A 19782-nucleotide genomic window follows, 5' to 3' on the forward strand; every position below is an offset into this window, starting at 1 on the left:
TAATCCAAAATCCAAGCAGCTCACAAGAAATAAAGCGTAAAATCTCCCTAAGCATGCAGTGTGGGTGTCTCCTGTGTGACAAGTAACCGCTTTTGGAAGTCCAGAAATAGCCTGTGTGCTCTGTGCATTGGGAGCATTCCTGGAAACACTGCATGGACTCAGTACATGGGGACATGCCAGTCACCAGAGTTTCGTAGCTGTCACCCCACCCCCGTGCCTGCTCCCCAAGCCTGTAAGAGCGAGGGTCACAGGCAATTTTTTTGCATCAGAAAGGCAGTAGAAAAGATGAGGATTGACTGGCAAGTTTTATGTGTGGGCTGGTCCCATCTCAAGAGAAAGCACTGATGTTTTCTTATCATACCACACACTTACCAAGTGTGTTTTGCAAATATTTCTGTGACCTATAAACAGACAATAAAATTTCTAGGTGTGGATAGCTGACAAATTTTGAGGATTTAGGACATGAACCCACCAGCCTTTATTCATGCTCGTAATCCTAATCCATGCAAATTGCACCAAATTAGTTGTTGCTGTTCACTCAGTGAGTCTGTGTGGGTCCCATGGTGTTCTGAGCACGGCTCCTGGTGCTTGTGTTTCCCTTTTGGTTAACTTCTGTGGCAAGCTGCCTAGCTCAGTCACATCATGAAAATAAGTAAATTTAACTTCCCCCATTGCTGAGCCTCTTAGAAGTGATGGAAGCTGTGATTCCAAGTGTCTTGCCCTGTCTGGAGGATTTTATAAATTGTTGGGAGTCTAGAAGGAGAAAAATGCTGGTGTTAAGGCCTTGGGCCCTTTTGTCACTGGGAACAAAAAGACAAAAATTAATTAAAAAAAAAAAAAAAAAAAAAGTGGGAAATAGAAATGAAACCCACCACGACCTGGGTTTTGCGTTGACCGTGGAAGTTGGCTCCTGAGGCTGTTGCTCATTTTTGTTCTAAATCCGGCTGTTTCTTGTTTCCGCCGCGAGAGGGCGGCAGCGGCCCGGGGAGCCCGGCGTGGGCCAGCCCGGGACCCGGCGCGCCCGGGCGCTGCTTCGCTCCCTCGCTTGGTACTGCTGTCCTGTCCCTCCCCACAGCCTGCGGCACCCCGGCACACCCGCTCACACCCTTCTCTTGCAGGTAACGTTCCGGACAAGGATCTACCACTGTAACATTAACAGCCAAGGCGTCATTTGCCTGGACATTTTAAAAGACAACTGGAGTCCAGCGTTAACCATTTCTAAAGTTCTCCTCTCCATCTGCTCCCTCCTCACAGACTGTAACCCCGGTAAGTCCACCTGCCGCCTTAAATTCCTCCCAGCAACTAAATAACGTGGCCCTCTTCATTCCATTGGTATGGCCAGCTCAGCTCAAGCCTCCGGTGGAGTACATTTCCCTCTCCAGGGCAGTCAGAGGTGGTGGAGGGAGATACATCTTCCCAGCCTGAAAACAGGGGGGTTGACCTTTTACTTTCCATCATCCATTTAAAAGAAGTGGCCAACTATGCCACAAGTGGTCATCACTACTGCTCTAACCCACCCTCTGTCCACACAAGTTCAGAGGAATATGTTTTCGTTTCCAAAATAATTTTGCAGGTTGCATTTTTATATGTCTAAAGAGGAGAGAAAGGCCAGATCTCACAGTGTACTAAACTTGTTGTACTAAACCCCTTCTTGAGATTTTATCTTTCCTAGAAGGCAGCTTTACATTGTTACAAGCACACTTAGCATGAGTATCTCAGGCACCCTTGGAAGGAATAAAATAAACCTGAAATGCATGAATTGGTGAAAACCCTCAGTAATGCAAAATATGATTGATTGTTGTGTCTTAAACTTCTTAAAACTTTATTGGCATTTCACACTATTAAATTATAGATTAGTACATCACCATAAATACACAAAATCAGAGAAGATACAGATCATTAATTCAGTATGTTTAGATTGTTACAGTGTACCTTAGCCATGTGTTTGCTTTGTATGAAATTCAGATTTCAGCTTTATTTAAAAGCTTTTATTGGGTAACTTGTCTGAAATAAGTGGTGTGTTTCCTTTTCAGCTGACCCCCTGGTTGGAAGCATTGCCACTCAGTATATGACTAACAGAGCAGAGCATGACAGAATGGCCAGACAATGGACCAAAAGATATGCTACATAAATTGGATTTTCGTCAAACTCTTACATTATTTGTCTGTGATGGAAAGAGCTGCTTATGATTTTGAAGGGGTGGGGGGTGGGAGGGAGCTGGTAAAGAGTAGGGTATTTCTATAACAGATTTTATTCAGTCTTTTATTTCCTAAGATTTTGTTGTTGTAACTTAAGGTATCTTGCTACAGTAGACAGCTAGGATTTGGAATAGCATACTTTAAGACTGTAATTAGTTCAGCAATATTAGCTCACATATAGTACCGAGAAGAATGTAAACTTCTTAGACTTCTTTGGTTTTCAGTTTGCTTGCAATATGTAAAAGATCAAAACAGCTTAATTTTGTACAGGTACATAGGTTGACATTTATGTAAAAGTCCTTTCAAGACTCTACACACTGTTTTTGCTTTTTGTTTGTTTGGGTTTGAGGGATTTATTTTGTTCTGGGTTGAGTTGTGGGTTTTTTTTTTTTTTGGGTTTTTTTTTGGTTTTTTTTTTTTTTCCTTTTTTTTTTTTTTTTTTTTGTAAAAAGATGTTGGGATTGTTTTTCCCGATGGAGGGCACATTGGTATTTAACAAATCCTTTTTAAAGACTGTCATCTCATGATCTGTGATATGGAGAGGTGGATATATGGCCTCATATATTAAATGAAAAGTAGTTAATGTATTATTTTATAAGCCAATCTATCTTTGTGAAAAGAATAAAGGGTTTAATCAGGACTTATGGTAACCTGTAGTGAAATACCTTAAGCTGTTAACTGTAAGGTGTGGAATAGGAGTCACTCAGTGGATTGGTTGTATGTTGTGGGCTACTTAAGTCTGCATTTGTTACTGTGCTAATAAAAAGATGTTTAAAAAAAAATGAAGAAGAAAATATTTCTGCTTAGTCCCTTCCTTTGTCATTTTCCCAGAATATTGTCTCTGTATGCTTTGAAGGATTTGTGCTGTGGTTAAGGACAAGGAAGATCTGCACTGGCTGCTGCTACTTTAGGAAGACAGTTCTAGACAAACATACAATGAATGACAGCATAAGACCTTCAGAACTATTCACTAAGTGTTGTGCAGGGACCTGGCCATGAGGAGGTAACTTGCCACAGCATCCATGATGGTTACTTTTTAACTTAAGTTTTCACAGCCTTGCCTCTGCAGGACTGGCATGTTGTTTTAAAGTACAACCAGAAAAGTGTAAGCCATCTGGAAGGGAAGGAGGCAGTAAGCAAAAGGAAGAAAAGAATGTCTTGATGCTTTTCTGGTGGAGTGCTCTATTCACACTTGGAAGAGAAGGAGTCGTGTCATGGTAAGGTAGCAGACAACACTGTAAAGGAGTATCTATACATCCTTTAACTACCTATAAAGATTATCTCCTAGAGACATAGTGTTTGCATTGAGGTGTGTAGCAACAGGGCAGTTAATTGTGGATGTGGCATTTCTGACCACTCCCTTAAGGTAAAGGCTGGAAGCACAGATTCATTTTTCATGGCGAGTGCTTCACCTTGCAACATTCTTGTGAGTGCTGGGTGGTCATCTGCGCTCTCAGACTTGGTTTGGTACTTTAAAATAAATTCTGGATGTATTTTATTTACATACTTCTCTTCCTATCTAGATACAGAGCAAATCTAACTTGGTTCAAAGTAATCTGTTAATTAGAGGTGTCCTTTCCTTCACTGGGTGGGTAGTAGCACTGTACCCTCATCGGCTGAACTGCCGTCATGTGACACAGTGCATGTTTGGTGTATGAGCTCCCTCAGCTGTTTACCTGTTTGGTGCATAGCTACATCACACTAGGAGCATCTCTGGTAATCTTTCCTTCTCCTCTACTGAGTAAAGAGGTAAATGGCTTAATCTCAGTAGTTTTTTTTGCCAGCTTCTTCCTTTATGCCACCAGGACATGTCAAATTAACTGTTGTAACTGGTGGGGGCGACTGATTTGTACAGTGTTTGTTCAGCAGGGTAGAGGCTTTAGAGGAAGAGAAAGGTTAATTTACTAATTTGTTTTTCTTCTTTATAATAATTTTTCTCCATTATCTTGTAAAGGGACTCTGGTTTTGCAGAAGGTAAGTGATCCCAGTGACCTAGAACAGGGTTTGAGTCAGTGGAACAGGAAGAACAAAGTAAATATTCTGCCCATTCACTACTGCATTATACTCTGTACTTTGCTTATTTGCCCTGTGTAAAACTCTACTACAGCAAGTTTCATTTTTACTCAGTACCAGCCACCGTGTGCATATCATTTGCAGAGGAGACACTAGATTTTGCATCACTTCTCAGTAAACACTATGATATTTAGAAAAACATCAGAATAAGTTTATGAAAGAAAACAGTGGGTGGTGATTTTTTAATCTGAATGCCTCAAATTATCTAAACTGTAAATTTAGCCAAATCAAAGAAAATGTGTTTGCCTTTATGGAGCCTATTTGGAAAAATGGTCTTAGTCATTTAGAAGATACTGTTTCTTTTGCCTGTCTTAAAACACTGTCAAGTCCTGGGAGTCCAGTGGAGCGCAAAGCTACACTTGCACTGCACAGCTCTGGCAGCCTACAGGTGACATCAGTCTTGGCAGAAGAATTGGCACCGAGTCTGCAGCATGCAGAGTTGGACAGGAACCAGTCATCCCCATTCTTCCCATCTCCAGGCATTTTAAGTTCATTTTGACTTGTCAACCTGCACTCCCTTGGCTCAAGGGTAAGCTTTAGTGCTGTGCTGTTAGTAGACATCTTCACTTATTTTGATTGATCCAAGGCTGATGCAAGTCCCTTCCAGAAGGGTTCTGCAGAGCTGAAGAAGAGGAACATAACCCATTCCTTGGTAAGAGGTTGCAGTGAGGAGGTGAACCACTGCTGCTCAGAAGTGAAGCAACGTGCAGGCAGGGAGAGTCTTCTGGGTAGGGAGAAGCCTGGAGTACACGTGTATTCAGTAGGAAATGAGTGAGGAGGGAGTGTCATCCTGCAGCATCGCTGGGGACAATGACTCTTACTGGCCAGGTGCGGGGAAGTCGTGCTATTGTGCTTACTCAGCTGCAGTGTGGAAACAATTGTATGTTCCTAGCAGGGCATTACAAGAGCTTGCTCATTCATAATTGCTCTCTTATCTTACTCCTTGGCCACAGCAATTCAAACTATATTGAGCAAAGCACATAAACAGTTTCGTCTACCTGCATTATAATGGTAGGGATTCCTGTTTAATTTTTAGTGAAGTGTACTGCTGCTCTGACATTAATAATGTTGACAGACTTTAGTAATGCTGACAGGCTTTATTCATCAGTATTCAAGAAGAGCAATACTATGAGCTTAATTGTGATCACTAAGCACACTCTTTAGCAGTTATGCTATGACAGTGCAAATATTGCTTGTGGTTTTGCTGATTCACAGTGAAATTCTCAGTATTTGTTAAAAAGAGGATTAATTTAGTGGAAAATGCAGAAACCGGGTACTTCACTCCCTCTCCCTGCTCTTGCCTTCAAATATAAAGAAAAGCTAGTATCAATTAGTACAGGAGGTTGTTAGATGCCAAATCTGGCCCCTGTCTCTGGGAAAATTGCTCATTCTGTCGCTCTATATATCCCCTTTTGTCCAGTTTACTGCCAGGCTGGCTTGGGACAGCAGATTCCTGCAGCACACAGGTTTGCCAGCATTGAGTCAAACACAGCACATGCAGCTGTGTTCCTGCAGCCAGACCATGTGCAGCATGTTAAGACCGGGGCCATTTGTACAGGTGTTTCTGGGTGTTTGCCCAGGGATGTCTCCAAAAAAACAGCCTCCTACCCTCCTTAGCCCCCACCTGCAGAGTCATACAGCACTATGTACCAGCTGCTACCTGGCCTAGGGAGGGTGGATTGCTGCAGCTTGCCTGAGCAGCCAGGTAAGTGTGCCCTAAGCAGAGCCCAACAATACCTCCTGCATACAAAATCGATCCATATAATTCTCAGTAAAATTACCACCTGTGGGAATGTGACTGATTTGTAGTGGACGTGCTGGAACAATCCCACAGCTATGTTATCCTTAGGTTGTTGTTCAATCAATGAGTGCTCTGAGAGCTGTTCTGGTTTCTACAAATGAATTCCTGACCTGAAAGCACTGCTTACTAGACTTTGTTGACAAGGTTCATGTTGGGGTATTTCCCAGAAGATGTGGGGGGTGTTTTTTTAATGATTTTGTTGGGTTTTTTTATTCTTCCAGACACTAGCGAAACATAGGTGGCTAAATCTGGTAATTGTTCCTCCTGCTCTATATCCTTCTCCTACAGCAAGACACTGATCTCACCCTCTTGCAGCATCAAAAAGCCCTGTGGCCCTGTTTAAGGTCAAGGTAAAAGAGCTGTTGCCATTTCAAATATATCACCTTTCCAAATTGAATGCTTTATTGCAGCTAATACTTTTTGTGACTACAGGCTATAGATCTGCAGGGGGATTATATACTGGTAAGCTTGTTGGTTTGTCCCTCAACATGGCTGTATCCAGGCAAAGTAAAAGCCCCTGCTAGAGAGGTATCCATCTATCCCTTCCTCCTCCATAACCCTGGCTATAGAATAACTGCTCTTATAAAGTGCTTTTGAGGCTTTTACCACCAGCAGCTTTTGCAAGCCAAGTCTATGAGAAAGAAGGATACCTCTTAGCTATAAGCTTGCTGATTTTATTGCTGAATGATATTATTGCTTTAAGTGAAACTGCAAGGAGCAAATGGCACAAAAAGGACTTAGACTGTGACCTGGCAGCAGGAGACAATGCTAAGCTAGTCTAGTTTTCACAGTTATTCCCTTTGCTCTTCCTTCCAGGTAAGGGAAATGTTGATTTGTTCTGGGACTGGGACAGTTTGCTAGCTAAGAAGGTAAAGGGTTCAAGCAGTGTTTTCCGATCTGTCACAGTCACTTCCCACAGTCTCACTTTCTCGGCCCTTGCCCATTGCTGTGCTGCTTCTGTTTCCACTTGCCTTTGGTCCAGGAGGTCAGTTTTGTTTCCCAAGACAATAACTGCAACCTACAAACCAAACAAGAGGGTGAGCTTTATACCAAAACTATCCACCAGTCACCATCCTTTTAAACAGTGGGCAAGGAGCAACACAGTTCAGTCTTATTCTGTAACTTAGCACTGGCACAGGGTAAGTTGCATGTAGATTGGAATATCAGGGTCTGGGATTTGAATTAGCCTCATCTACTTAAGGGTTGGAAGCTTGTTTTAATCATAGGATATGGAGGATTTCCCCTTCTCGCCACTCCACTCCCCGCCCTCAATGATTGCTTGAAGGGAAACAATAGCCAAGAGATCCAAAGTTAAACAGCCCTGTTCTCCACTTACTTGGCAATTGAGCTGCCCTAGACAAATGATAAGAGCATGGCATCTGAGTAGGTCACAGCAGCAGATGCTCGAAAGATGAAAAAATGTGCAGCAGCAGAGAAAGCCTGGATCCCACACTGGTGGATTTTGCCCTGTTTGTTTCTTTCCCAAGCCCCATCCCGCAATATAAATAAAGGCAACCGTGCCAGCAGTCCGGGCCGGCTGGGCTATGGGGCCCCTCTCCTAGCTCAGCCCTGCTGGCTGCCCAGCCCCAGGCACCAAGAGCCACCCGAAGGGCTGAAGGGGACAGTCTGCTGAGAGGGGCAGGTAAGCACCAGCAGCGTCCTCTGGGAAGCAGTTTCAAGAGCAGCACAGCTGTATCAACTCAGATCTGCAGTTGTAAGGATCCATCTTGTGACTTGTGTCACTATCACCCAGGCAGTCCAGCGTGGCTGAGCTCAGTAGGTACATGAAGGCTTCCCAGTGCTTCAGCTCTAGGAAGTGCCAAAGGCAGTGCTGGCTACGTGAAGCTACTGCTCCTCCTTGTTTTAAGTTAACTGTTCTCTAAAAATGTTTTACCAGCACCAGCTCTTAGCGGAAAACCATACCTACATTTTTAGTTCAAGGTCCTTAGTCAAACTGTTTTCATCTCTACACTAGTGTTTTGACAAAGATCAAGTGATAAAGTCCTCTCTTGATGATGATTTGTGGGGTTTGGTGTGGCCACACCTGCTTGCTCTTTCCTGTTCATCAGGCTAACTCCAGAATGCCTTCTGCTTCTTTCCAGCTAGAGATGTTTGTCCTGTTCCTATGAGGTCTGAGACTTCCTTTCTTTTCTACAGCAGTCCAGGGTGTTTGGAAAAATGCTGCTTAGAAGTTTTTTTCCCCCTCTGTGAGTGCTTTGAAAGAAGCTATAATCTTCATGTGTATTTATCGCATGCTCCAGCTGAATTTTAGCTATGTCAAAGCTCTGTCAGTATAACAGAACAAAACCTTTATTTATTATAAAATTTGGACAGGCTTTAAGGTGTGTGCTGGAGAACCCCCACAGCCAGCAGAGGCAAGGAACCAGCCATCAGTGCTTTCTGTCATCTGCCACGCAACAGGGGACTGTGCCACTCAACGAGTTCTGCCAGCTCAGAAGCACCATGTGTGTAGATACATCCCCAATTCAGTAAAGAATTTATTCTAGTAGAGTCTAGACTTTAAGTCACAGAATCATTTATCTGCTGATTAACAGTTTACCTTAAGGTAGGACTCCTGATCTCACCTTGTACACCTTAAAGCCTATTTTTTATGGAAATCATAGGAATGAAAACTATTCATCTTACTGTGGCCACCACTTTTTTAACCGTGTTATCCTGAGTCAGAATCACAATTTTGAGCTTTCCAAAAGGATAAGCAAATTGGCTGTTTTCTAAAATACCCGCATGCAATGAGAGAGAAGAGTTCTGACAAGTAACACAGATGAGCAGGACGCAGATCCTGTTGGGGCTGTGACTCCCTCTGCATTGCAACATGCTGTATAGTACCAAATCAGGGCCATCACAAAACACAGTGCCTGAGAAAAATTCCTGCTTGTCCACCTTTCCTTGCCCTGCAGGGGAGTTATACTTGACTCTCGTATTCCTGATATACGTGACAGTCTGCAGCTCACACCAGCCCTACCACCTAACATACCTCTCCTGTGACTGCACATTCGTTTGCCGTCAAATTTGAGCCTGCCTTCCTCTACCACCCTGTGTGCTGTCAGTACAAAACAAGTTACATTTTTGCAAAGTCTCTCCCTACCATTATCCAATTAATTCTTCATGCCTTTTTTTTTCTTTTAAACAGCATAAAACACACATTTGGAAAGCTGTAGGCTAAAGACATTTAACAGTGAAAACTACTCCAGAATACAGATACTGTAGGAAAAGCCGTAATGCTAATGCCACATGCAAGTTGTATTTGTTTAGCTAAGCTGGAATTCTGTCAGTTGAAAACACTAGCTGCTTTCTAAGGGAAAATAGAGCAGTCATTTCACACAATTGAATTGATTCAATATGGTTGTTAAGATACATTAAAGCTGCTTTGCCAATTGACTAATGTCTGGGAGACCCATTGTCAATTACACTAGTTTGTAAGCCATCAAGTACATGAATACAAAACAAAGATAATGCCCTTCGTTATGTTATTCTATGCACTTGACTTCCCCTGTACAATATCTAAAAAAACATGAGCTGCACTGCTGTAGACCATATGTTTTATTAGTCATAAGTGTCCTGGCTGGTGCATTTAGCTGACTGAATTTTAGCTGTAGTAGAGGAAATAAGGAGGAAAAAAAGCATTCTTTTGCATGACCTGCATGGCATGTGAATTAAGCTTCCCTGGCATGTGAAGGCCTCCTTTTTGCTGGGTTGCCCAAGGCTGTGGGTACATTCATTTTCCTTTGTAAAGACGTTGATAGAAACAAAAGTTAGGCTTTGCAACCTTAACTTCCTATCACTGATACAGCATTCAGCCAAGCATGCATTTACCTCCTTTTTGTCCCTGAAGACATCGATCTCCTTTTTGAGCAGTTCGACTCTTTGGAATGCTTCGAGGCTGGTCACGGCGTACACCAGGACGAAGCCGTCAGCCACGGAGAAATAGTGTTTGGGCAATTCCACACCCTCCTGCAGACCCCTGGTGTCATAAAGCCGCAACTGTTCCTTCACGCCTCGGTCTGTCTCCACCGATGCCAAATATACATCTTCCATTGTGGCACCCTCTTCTAAGCCTGTTTGAAAACAAGCAGGAATGTCCCACTGCTGTAAGTTCAGCCTCACTATAAGAATTCTTTGTAGTGTAGCAGAATTTTGCCCCACAGTAACTTTCAGTTTGTGTTTTACAGAGTGACTTGACCAGGCCTTGACCTTGCCTGGCATCTCCATGGAGGGCTGCATTCTTAGATGACTGCACTAGCTATTTCCAATAGTGACGCTGTAAATACATTAATATGTAAGCACATGATTATGCCTGTAAAAATAATCTATGCAACATGCACATTCAGAACAGGATAAGATATATGCTCTCCTCCCAAGTTTTCCAAACTCCAACCACCCAGTTGTACCAGTTCTGTGCCAAACATGCTGCAAAACGAGCCTGCCCAAACATACCCTTTTGGAACAAGAGCCAGGGAACACCAGATAGTCAAGTACTATCTTAAGCCTACTTCTTTGCCTCATAATGAGCTGGATCATACTGCAGAAGCCAAATTCTGGGAATGAATGTGTATTAGTGGTATAACTAACCAATACGTGAAATTAAGTCAGAAAGGGATGGGGATGTTTGCAGGCAAACAAAGTTGCATACTATATTTACTCAAATACACAGTGAGCTTTTTCCATCCCCTAGGGATTTAAAATTACTCAGATTTGCTAATAGGAACAAGTTCATTTACTGCAAGGCAAGAGCAAGGTTTCATAAATGTATCACCTGTTCCACCCTGACTATCATTATAATGGCCTTCTTTCCCTCCTCCTCTCCACACAGTAAATGTGAGGTAATTCAAGGCAGCTTGCTTTGAACTAATTAAAATTATTTTGTCCTAAGCCAGACCAAACACATCAATCACCTTAGCTTTGTGTTCCTCCTGGATGCAGGTGCATAAGGGTACAGGTCGAAACAATCTATGTATAGTGTAGCTGGGCCACATTCAGAGTTGGTTTTAAGTATTCATATAAGCTCTCTGCAGCCCACGTTTTTGCCTCCACTGCACTCCTATATACAATTGTTTGCTGCTGCAGGACTACAATAATGAATCCTGCTTTATTCTCTTTGTCTGCCAAAAAGGGACCATTTTAGTGTATTGTTTAAGAAAACACAAGGGATTATCTGGCCTATAAAAATAAGGATTTTGCTATATTCAATGACACTATTCAAAACACTTCACATTGACAAAGAAGCTAAAGCATTCCACCCACGCTGATGGTTTCCCGTGATGTATGCAGCATTCCTGTGCAGGAAAGTGGCACAAGCTGTTCTTTTTGCCCCTCTCTGTGCAGTCTTCATAGATCAAACTCTTATTAGGTTTCCAAAGATTTAATTTATCTTGCCTCCAAATATAGCCACGCTAATGTGTGGGAGGAAAACTAAGAACAGAAGGACAAAGCAAAGGTTAATGAGAAGAGGAAGCACAAATGCATCCTGTGTGATTGTAGAATGTGTTAAAGGGTCACTTTTAAAGACTGAGGTAGTAACAAAGCCCTTTCTGGATATAGCACTGTTGTTTAGACACAGCACTATATTCTTGCTCTGCCTTGCTGCATTGTACAGACAGGTCAAGGAAATATCTAGCATCAGTAAACATGGCTTTGGCAAGAAGGAAGGAGCCGTAAGTACCTAAGTTTTCTTTTTAAAAAGCAACAAATAATATTGTACAGTTTTTCATCCTCTAAATGCTACACTGTAATCCAACAGCCTCTAATATATCCTTGTTATCCTGTGACAATCTCTTTCTAATGGCATTAAAAGCACGAGTGAAAAGTATGTCTTTTAACATCCTATTTAAAAATGAAGAGGAAAATTTAAGACCCAGGACTTTACTCAGCAGAATAGAGCAACAAATTTTGATGTGAAATAGGGGGGGCACTTAGGAGGGAGTTGAAATTTATGCACAAGTATCAGATTCCAGAGATGAAATTTCACCTACATGCACTGGGGGGAGGGAGTATATGCAAGTAGTTTCCTAAGTAAACATAGATAATTTTTAGAAATACCTGTGTCACCTTATTCTAGGCCCTGCTCCAGACCATGTACCAGCCACATCTTGCTGACAATGACGTTTACACTTCTTCTTAGTAGCATCCCATTCAAACACTTCCTAGGTCTGCAATCAAAATGGGTCAGGCAAGTTGTTGTAAGAGAAGCAACACTCTAGTCAGTGTCCTAGAAAGGTGCTGGCACCATCCCATCCTCCCTGCCACAAAGATCCTGATTCTCTTTCCCTTCACTGGCATCCTCAGGCATCTTTCTTCCACCTTTACCTGGGTGGGCAAGGGCAGCTTGTGCTGGGAAGTTACTATCCTGCAGACTGCTGCCAGCTTGACTGGTTTTTCCATGGAGCAGAGCACTACAATGAGCCAGCTTTCAGGTTCAGAAGTTGGAGGGATGAAGGGGAACTAAGAACACAGTGCACAATGTCACGCTTCCTTTGAAAACTAAAGATATAAAAATTTTGGAGAGGGAAAGGAGGAATAGACAGAAGTGATGCCACTCTCTAGAACCTACTTAGCTGGTGTAAATCTTAGGAGAGGCAGAAAGGTATTTGTTTTTTACCGACTGCTGCCACAGAGGAACTGCAACGGGAAGCCTCAGTCATAAATTGGGTGTTGTTCCAACCCTTTGTGGCTTCCCAATGAGGAAAAGAAAAGGCTCAATATACTAGTGAATACTGCGCACTCAGGGTAGGCTCAGCAGATAGACTGCAAATACCTAAGTAAATCAAAATTTCAAGAAGGATGGAATTTCAAAAGTTCCCAGCTGGATCTTGAACATTAATGCAGTACAAATTTAGTGTCTTCTTGGGTACTTTTGAAGATCTCTTGTGTAATCTCTTTTTCTCTTTTTCCAGAGGAATTCAGCAAAGAGCTTCTAAAACCTGCTATTCCTTATGTTTATAAGCTGCAGAATAACAGGCTTTTCTTATTTAGATCTCAAAAGACTGTGTATCAGAGGATCCCTGACTTGGGAAAGTGCTGGACAAACCTCAGGAGGAGCTGATCTGTTTAGATTTAGCTGCTAGGGAAGTACTAGTCCCACCAACAAATAGCCAGGTTGTGACCCTCAGTTACACACATTCAGTTCCATTTTCATCTATTTCTAAAATGCAAAGCTGACTGCAACTCTATCACCAGGAAGTTTTAATTTAAGAAATGAAGATGTAAAAAGGTGTCTCTGCCCATGGCAAGAGGCTTGGAAGGAGATGATCTTTAAGGTCCCTTCCAACACAAACCATTCTATGATTCTATGAATGCATAATTAGGTTAATTGGCCTCCACATCCAAAGTGTGTAAGCAAAAACCCCAAATCCCTCCAGCTGGAACAAGTGAGGCAATTTCTCTCATTATGGCTTCTATGACAGTAATATATGGTGTTTTCATTCCTAGCTAGTAAGAGGATCTGAAGTAGCTGCTTATGAATAACGTGACCATACCAGCTATTTACACAGCCAGGAGGCAGAGATATGTTTTCTACAAGGGAGAGTTCTCATCTCCTTCTTTTGAGCTGATAAGCTTTAGTATAGGCTGAGAGGCCAGAAATATTTTAAAGGCAGAAGAAAAACTCCTTTCTGCACCATCACTGAACAGGAACACTGTTTAAGAAAAGTATCCATCTTCTTTTCAGACATGTCCTGTGCCAAAGCTAAGCCAGAAAGTCTCCTGCTAGCCTGGTCAAGAGAGGTCAGGCCAAGCAGCACCAGGTACCACAGGTACTTAGTGGGACAATCTCCTGCTGCCAGTCAAGGGCCCTTTTCATTACTCAGGAAATAAAATTGGCTTCTCTTTCTTCAGAACAGCAAGGTGCAGGATTTGGATAAACACAACACTTAAGTCACAAAACGAGAGATCATCCCAGGTATCAGGCAATCACTGAATCATAGAATAGTTAAGGCTGAAAAAGATTTCCAAGATCATCGAGTCAAACTGCTCAATCAGCACTGCCAAGTCCACCACTCAACCACATCCCTAAGTGCCATATCTACGTGGTTTTGGAACACTTCCAGGAATGGTGCTTCCACCACTTCCCTGGGCAGCCTGCTGCAATGCCTGAACACTCTTTCCCTAGTTTTTCCTAATATCCAATCTAAACATTCTCTGGCACAACTTGAGGCCATTTCCTCTTTTCTTGTTGTTTGTTACTTGAGAGAAGAGACCAACCCCCATCTGGCTACACTCTCCTGTCAGGTATCTGCAGAGAGCAGTAAGGTCCCCCTTTGGAGCCTCATTTCCTCTGGGCTGAACACCCCTAGCTCCCTCAGCTGCTCCTCATCACAGCAGTGCACCACACCCTTCCCTTCACCAGCTTTATTGCCACTCTCTGGACCCACTCCAGCCCCACAATGTCTTTCTTGTAGAGAGGAGCCCAAAACTGAACAGAGGATTCAAGGTGCTGCCTCATCAGTGGTGAGCACAGGGGGATGATCACTGCCCTGGCCCTGCTGGTCACACCATTTCTGATACAGGCCAGGCTGCCATCAGCCTTCTTGGCCACCTGGGCACACTGCTGTACCTGTAAATGTACCACATACACATGTGCAATCCTTAGCAACTATTTGCCCTGGCCTATGGTGATACAGTCCCTACATGACTCAATGCTAAATCTGCACCCATTTCAAACATTTCCTTTTGTTTTTTTTTCTAATTCCTTGTATTAGTTTGGTGAGAGTGTCTGCCTTGCAATAGCTACATTATTTTACGTGGCTCTGAGAGCATGTCTCATCTATTTGTCCTCTCCTTTCCCATCTTGGGACACAAGGCAAACTCCCTTGCAGTTTAAAGCCTAGCACAAAATCCAATACCAGACATCATTTCTCACATGCTACACAGAAACAGATAGTCCCTTTTTGGGGTATTCCTCCTTCCTGAGTACTTTTTCCTCTTTGACATCAAGCAATCTTAGTGCCTTTGCAAGAGTGTTAGCTGCTGACCATGTAAGTAACAGTGGCACTTAGGGACTTTATCCATGACAAACCAGGGAGACTTGAAGGTGCATATTTTTCTAGGAAAAGAAACAGTGCAACTGGGTTTACAGCACCATCACCAAGCACACAGTCAGGAGCATGAGCCAAGGGCTTTACATAGCAGCATGAAACCTCCAAGACTCTAATCACTTCCCTGACACCAGCTGTGCCACCACTCCTTTTTACAGGAAACAGGAGGCACGTGAGCATTGACAGACTCATGGCTGATTTACAGCCAGGAGGAGACCCTCGTGACAGTGGCTGCGACACCTCGGAGAATGGCAGCAGACCTTGCGCTCTGAGCCTCCAACCAAGTTCTAGCGTGCCTCTTGTCACTGAGATGAGGATGTGCCTGCCATCGGAATGGAAAGACTCCCTTTGTTGGCTCGGCCATCCTCCCCACCTTGGAGTGGCCACAGAGCTGCTCCTGACGTCAGTCAGGAAGCACAGGTTTTGAAACAGCTTGTGTCCATGTTGCCATGCCTGGTGAGCTGCCTTGCTAGATGGCTCTGAACAGACAGGCTTTCAGCAAACACAGTACTCCTTTCTTGCTTCCGGCCAAAAAGGCCAGCAGCCAAGATGTACATGTCTGCTTTCTGGAGCTCACAAGCTTTAGGAAACGAGGATCAGGAGTCTGTAATCATGTTTCAGGTGTGGAAGGACCACCCCTGCAGTGGTAGCACCATTGTGCAGTTTAAAGCAGCTCAGCTAAGGAGCAGTCAAAGACTCACAATTCCTCAAACTCTGTCCTTGTGTAGTGAGACCCTCACAATGTCATCCTGCCTCTGCAATTCAGCAGTTAAATCAATACAGAGTGGAACAGTAGCTGAAGGTCTTCTGGGAACCATTTCTAGCAGCCCATACTCCAGGCAGCCCCTGCCACAACTGCCTATGTCCTGAGGAAGAGGCAGGGAGGATGGTGACCACTCAGCAGGACTGCCAAAAGCACCAGCTTATTGGTCCATGCCCTCAAATGTGCCCGATGGCCTGTGTAAGGGATATCAAAATTGCTGGGCCATGGCCACTCTTCTCTTGGGGGTGCAGCAACTCCGTAATGACCCTCTCCATATCTTCATCTTGTCTCTGCTATTTGCCCTATTTCTCTGAAAGTCTCAGGAATATGATTTGACCAAAATCACAGAAAACAGAAAACTACCTTCTTCCTTCTCCCCTTGCTCTTCCCATCTGCTATCAGCTATTCCTTCCCTTACCAGTAACTCCAAAAAATAAGAGTAGAGCTGCAGGCGAGGAAAAATGATCTTTTTAAGTGCAGGGGGGGCGGGGGGGGAGGTCTATGTTGCTCAATGGCCAAGCTGCAGCAGGACATTTGGGAGTGACAGAGGGACACCCACGGCTAAACCCCAGGCACGAGGCCTCGCTCTGGTTATGTCAGCCAGTGTCCATGACGTTGTATAATCATGTACATGGCTGGCTCCATAAATAGCTCCTCTGATCAGCAACACCCAAATATCCTTCCTGCCGGGGTTGCTAATAGGAGGCAGGAATTAATGCAAGGCAATACGATTTAAGTAACGTGGCCTTGCTCATGCTGCTCGGGTGTCTCTGACAGTCACCCAGCCCAGCACAGAGGAGGGGCAGGTCGGTAGAAAAGGGAAAAACCTTCAGCCTGCAAAGCTTTGCAGCCTTCACGTTGAAAGCTACACAGGGCTACGTGCCTTGCGCTCAGTAGGATGCTGGAAACAGATGTTGCTGCAACATTAGAGGAAATCCTCCTTTTAAACACGGGTATTAGCACACAGTTCTGCATCACGCTTTGCCAGCAAATTCCTCCCATCCACATATTTTAGAGGTGCAATGCTGCAGAGCACCATGCTAGAAATCCTTCTGTTTATCCAACAGCTTATCCCAATGTCTAATTTACCAGCTCAAGAAAAAAAAATGCCAAGTGACTAAACATCTTCTGTCAAAGCCCTGGTGCCACCCCTTGTTTCCAGGTGAGGCAGGAACAATTTGTCAGCCTGATGATCATTGCCCTTCCTTTCAAAGCCAAATGTGGAAACAGAGGGAAACGTGCAGGCTCTGCCTTTGTTCCCTTTCTTTTGTGCACAGCAAATATCAGGCACCCCCTGTTCCTCTGTCAAGTCTGTTTTCCTCGTGGGGATTTCTTAAAGAGCGGAGACACTTGGCCTTCGAAATTCAGCATAGAACGTGGAACCTAAAGCTGAGCAGTTTTTCTTTCCAGAGCTTTGATTAAATGTTAGCCAAAACCAAGCAAAATAAAGCTTTAAGAAGATGAAACAAAAGTCTAAACAGTGTCTACACTCATCATGTGACAGCTATTTATTTTTCAGGCGTCTATGGCATCTTTCAGGGAACGAGATATTTCTTTTGTAAATACGCAGCAGGCACATCACCCACTTTCAGTGTTTGTTTCTTTTTAAACATTCTTGTGTTTCATTACTGGGAACATCATGGAACGGGTTCTTCTCCAAGACTCTTTTAAAAATCTGTAAGCAAGGGACTATGAATTTTAAGAACAGCCCAGAGATGCCACAAAATCATAGTAATTTCCTCCTTCACCTCAGCGCAGTTCGCAGTCCTCCATTACTGGTGTTTTGGGGCCCACACTGAACAAGATGCTAGAAAAGGAAACAACCTCCCCCCAAAAGTAAAAATGTCTCACCGACAGTATGCTTTCCATAGAGAAGCTGCTCCAAAATTGCAGTCTTGCCCACTGAGGCCATTCCACAAACCACCACCTTGTAGCCCTTTCCCATGCTTCCCGAGGGCCGGTTCCACGGCGGAGCCCTGTGCAGACACGGGAGGCTGTGAGCCCGGCACGGCGCGGGGATGGGCTCGGGCAGGAGCCGAGCCCACGGAAGGCGCAAGGCAAAGCGCGAAGCAGCGGGGGCACAGCTCCCTCCCAGCACTTGCCAGTGACTGATATTTTTAGGACTAGAGTTTCCTCCCACACCATTTTTTCAGGTTTTAGGCTGCTGCCAGTGGTGCTGGTGCTTGCCTGCAGCCTCGACACTTGTCCTGTCAGGTCTGGGGAGACTGGGAGCGCTGGAGCGTGCACACCCCCGGGGCAGGGGCTGTGTTTGTTGGCGTGTGTGTGCACGGCGCTATCGGGCTTCCTGGGTTTGCAGTGGGCTTGATGGTATCTCATGGTACCAGGATGGCTTCTGGAAATGCAAGAAAATGGTGGTTCCTTCCCTTTTATTCTGCTCACAAGAAAGTTTCTAGCTTTTATGGACCAGGAGCTACAAAACAGGAGCTTTAAAGGCAGAAGCACAGGAAAGCAAATGCAGAAAGCAAGTTTTTTTGGTCTGCTTTAAAAAAGTTTGATGGATGGGGGTTGGTTCTAGCAGGAGGCATCCAGCAGCTAGGGGCACTTCCAGTGAGAACTTCCATGGGCATGCTAGTGAGCCATGGCAGGGAAGCAGGCCCTGACTCAGTTTGCTGTTTGGAGCCATTTCCCACAAAGAGAGCTGAAGAGTACCTTTTCTGGACCAGGAGGGGCTGGCGTTGTCCTGCTTCAATTCCAGTTTAACCAGGTAATGCTTCACAAGCCAGGGTGCTCTGAAAAGCATACGCTGAAAAACAGAAAAGGTCATCCTGCAGCCGCAGGTAGGGAGGCAGAAAGGACTTGCAGGCTGGGAAAGCCTAACTCATAGAATCATAGAATGGCTTGTCTTGGAAAGCAGCTTAAAGATCCTCTCCTTCCAGCCCCCTGCCAGGGGTAGGGATGCCACCAATGAGACCACGTCGCTCAACGTCCCATCCAAACTGTGCCGTGCCATATGCAGGAGGGAGGGGAGCAGGGATAGGAGCAGATCAGTGGGTAAAGCCAGGGCCTGCAGAACCAGGGACTCCATGGTGCCCTCTCCCTACCCTCCACTGAAAATGTTTTAGGATTGGTTTTAGGGTTTGTGGTTTTTTTTGTTTTTTTTTTTTTTTTCCTTAGCGTTTATTATTTAGAATAGAATAGAATCATTAGGTTGGAAGAGACCTTTTAGATCATCCAGTCCAAACATCGACCCAGAACTACCACTATAACCACTAAACCACTAAACCACATCATCCAGCACCAGATCCAGATGCCTCTAAAACCCCTCCAGGGATGGTGACTCCACAACCTCCCTGGGCAACCTATTCCAATGCCTGACTGTCCTAACAGTGAAAATTTTTCTTCTAATATCTAATCTGAGTCTCCCTTCTCTCAGCTGAAGGCCGTTTCCCCTGTTCTCTCACTGCAGTCACAGTAGAGACCGGCCCCCAGCTCACTACATTCTCCTTTCAGGGAGTTGTAGACAGGGATGAGGCTCTCCCCGAGCCTCCTCTTCTCGAAATTAAACAAACCCAGTTCCCTCAGCCGTTCCTCATAATCTTACGATTTTAAAAATAATTATTATTTTAGAGATATTTTTTAAGGCTTCTTTTCAGGGTTTTAAGCAAAGTCCCACCCCAATCCCTGACCTGGGGCTCTTATGGGGGTTGGGGAGAGGGGGTGTCTCGGGGGATGCCGCATCTCGCCAAGCCCCTGCCCCAGTGTGCAGCCCCCGGGCCGGCCGTGCCCCAACGCCCTGGCCCCAGAGCGCGCCCCCGGCCCCGAGCGCGCCCCCGGGGCTCCCCCCCGCCGCGAGCGCGCACCTGCACAGAGGGTCCCGGCCGGCCCCGCGGACGCGCGCGGGCCCCGCCCCCGCCGCCCATTGGCGGGCGCGGGGGG

The 19782-nt window shown here is 44.7% G+C and overlaps 2 protein-coding genes and 1 long non-coding RNA gene across 13 annotated transcripts in view; 2 read left to right on the forward strand and 1 right to left on the reverse strand.

The window, feature by feature from the left end:
- Positions 1–2148, forward strand: part of LOC128806314 (ubiquitin-conjugating enzyme E2 E1) — a 44788-nt gene extending 42640 nt beyond the window's left edge. For all 8 annotated transcript variants that reach the window (XM_053975761.1, XM_053975782.1, XM_053975769.1 and 5 more), the window contains 2 exons: positions 1119–1266; positions 2034–2148. In XM_053975761.1, the coding sequence (XP_053831736.1) occupies positions 1119–1266; positions 2034–2131 (246 nt within the window). In that variant the 3' untranslated portion in view covers positions 2132–2148. The remainder of the gene's footprint in view (positions 1–1118; positions 1267–2033) is intronic.
- Positions 1806–19744, reverse strand: NKIRAS1 (NFKB inhibitor interacting Ras like 1). Of its 4 annotated transcripts, XM_053975859.1 has the most exons (5): positions 18556–18645; positions 17737–17861; positions 9907–10148; positions 9731–9816; positions 6911–7090 (listed from the first exon to the last, which is right to left on the reverse strand). In XM_053975859.1, the coding sequence occupies exons 2-5, from the start codon at positions 17828–17830 to the stop codon at positions 6994–6996; spliced, it is 519 nt and encodes a 172-aa protein (XP_053831834.1). In that variant the 5' UTR covers positions 17831–17861; positions 18556–18645; the 3' UTR covers positions 6911–6993. The 4 variants fall into 4 exon arrangements, with proteins under 4 accessions (XP_053831824.1, XP_053831815.1, XP_053831834.1 ...); XM_053975849.1 differs by lacking the exons at positions 9731–9816; positions 17737–17861 and adding an exon at positions 19707–19744 and having other exon boundaries at positions 1806–7090; positions 18556–18649; XM_053975840.1 differs by lacking the exon at positions 9731–9816 and having other exon boundaries at positions 1806–7090.
- LOC128806366 (uncharacterized) lies at positions 10059–14170 on the forward strand. Its single transcript, XR_008436792.1, has 4 exons — positions 10059–10181; positions 10263–10369; positions 13757–13841; positions 13924–14170. It is a non-coding gene; the product is annotated as an uncharacterized LOC128806366 (long non-coding RNA).
- Positions 19745–19782: the final 38 nt, after the last annotated feature.

This window comes from Vidua macroura, chromosome 1 (assembly GCF_024509145.1).
Source record: "Vidua macroura isolate BioBank_ID:100142 chromosome 1, ASM2450914v1, whole genome shotgun sequence".
Taxonomy (NCBI): Eukaryota; Metazoa; Chordata; class Aves; order Passeriformes; family Viduidae; genus Vidua; species Vidua macroura.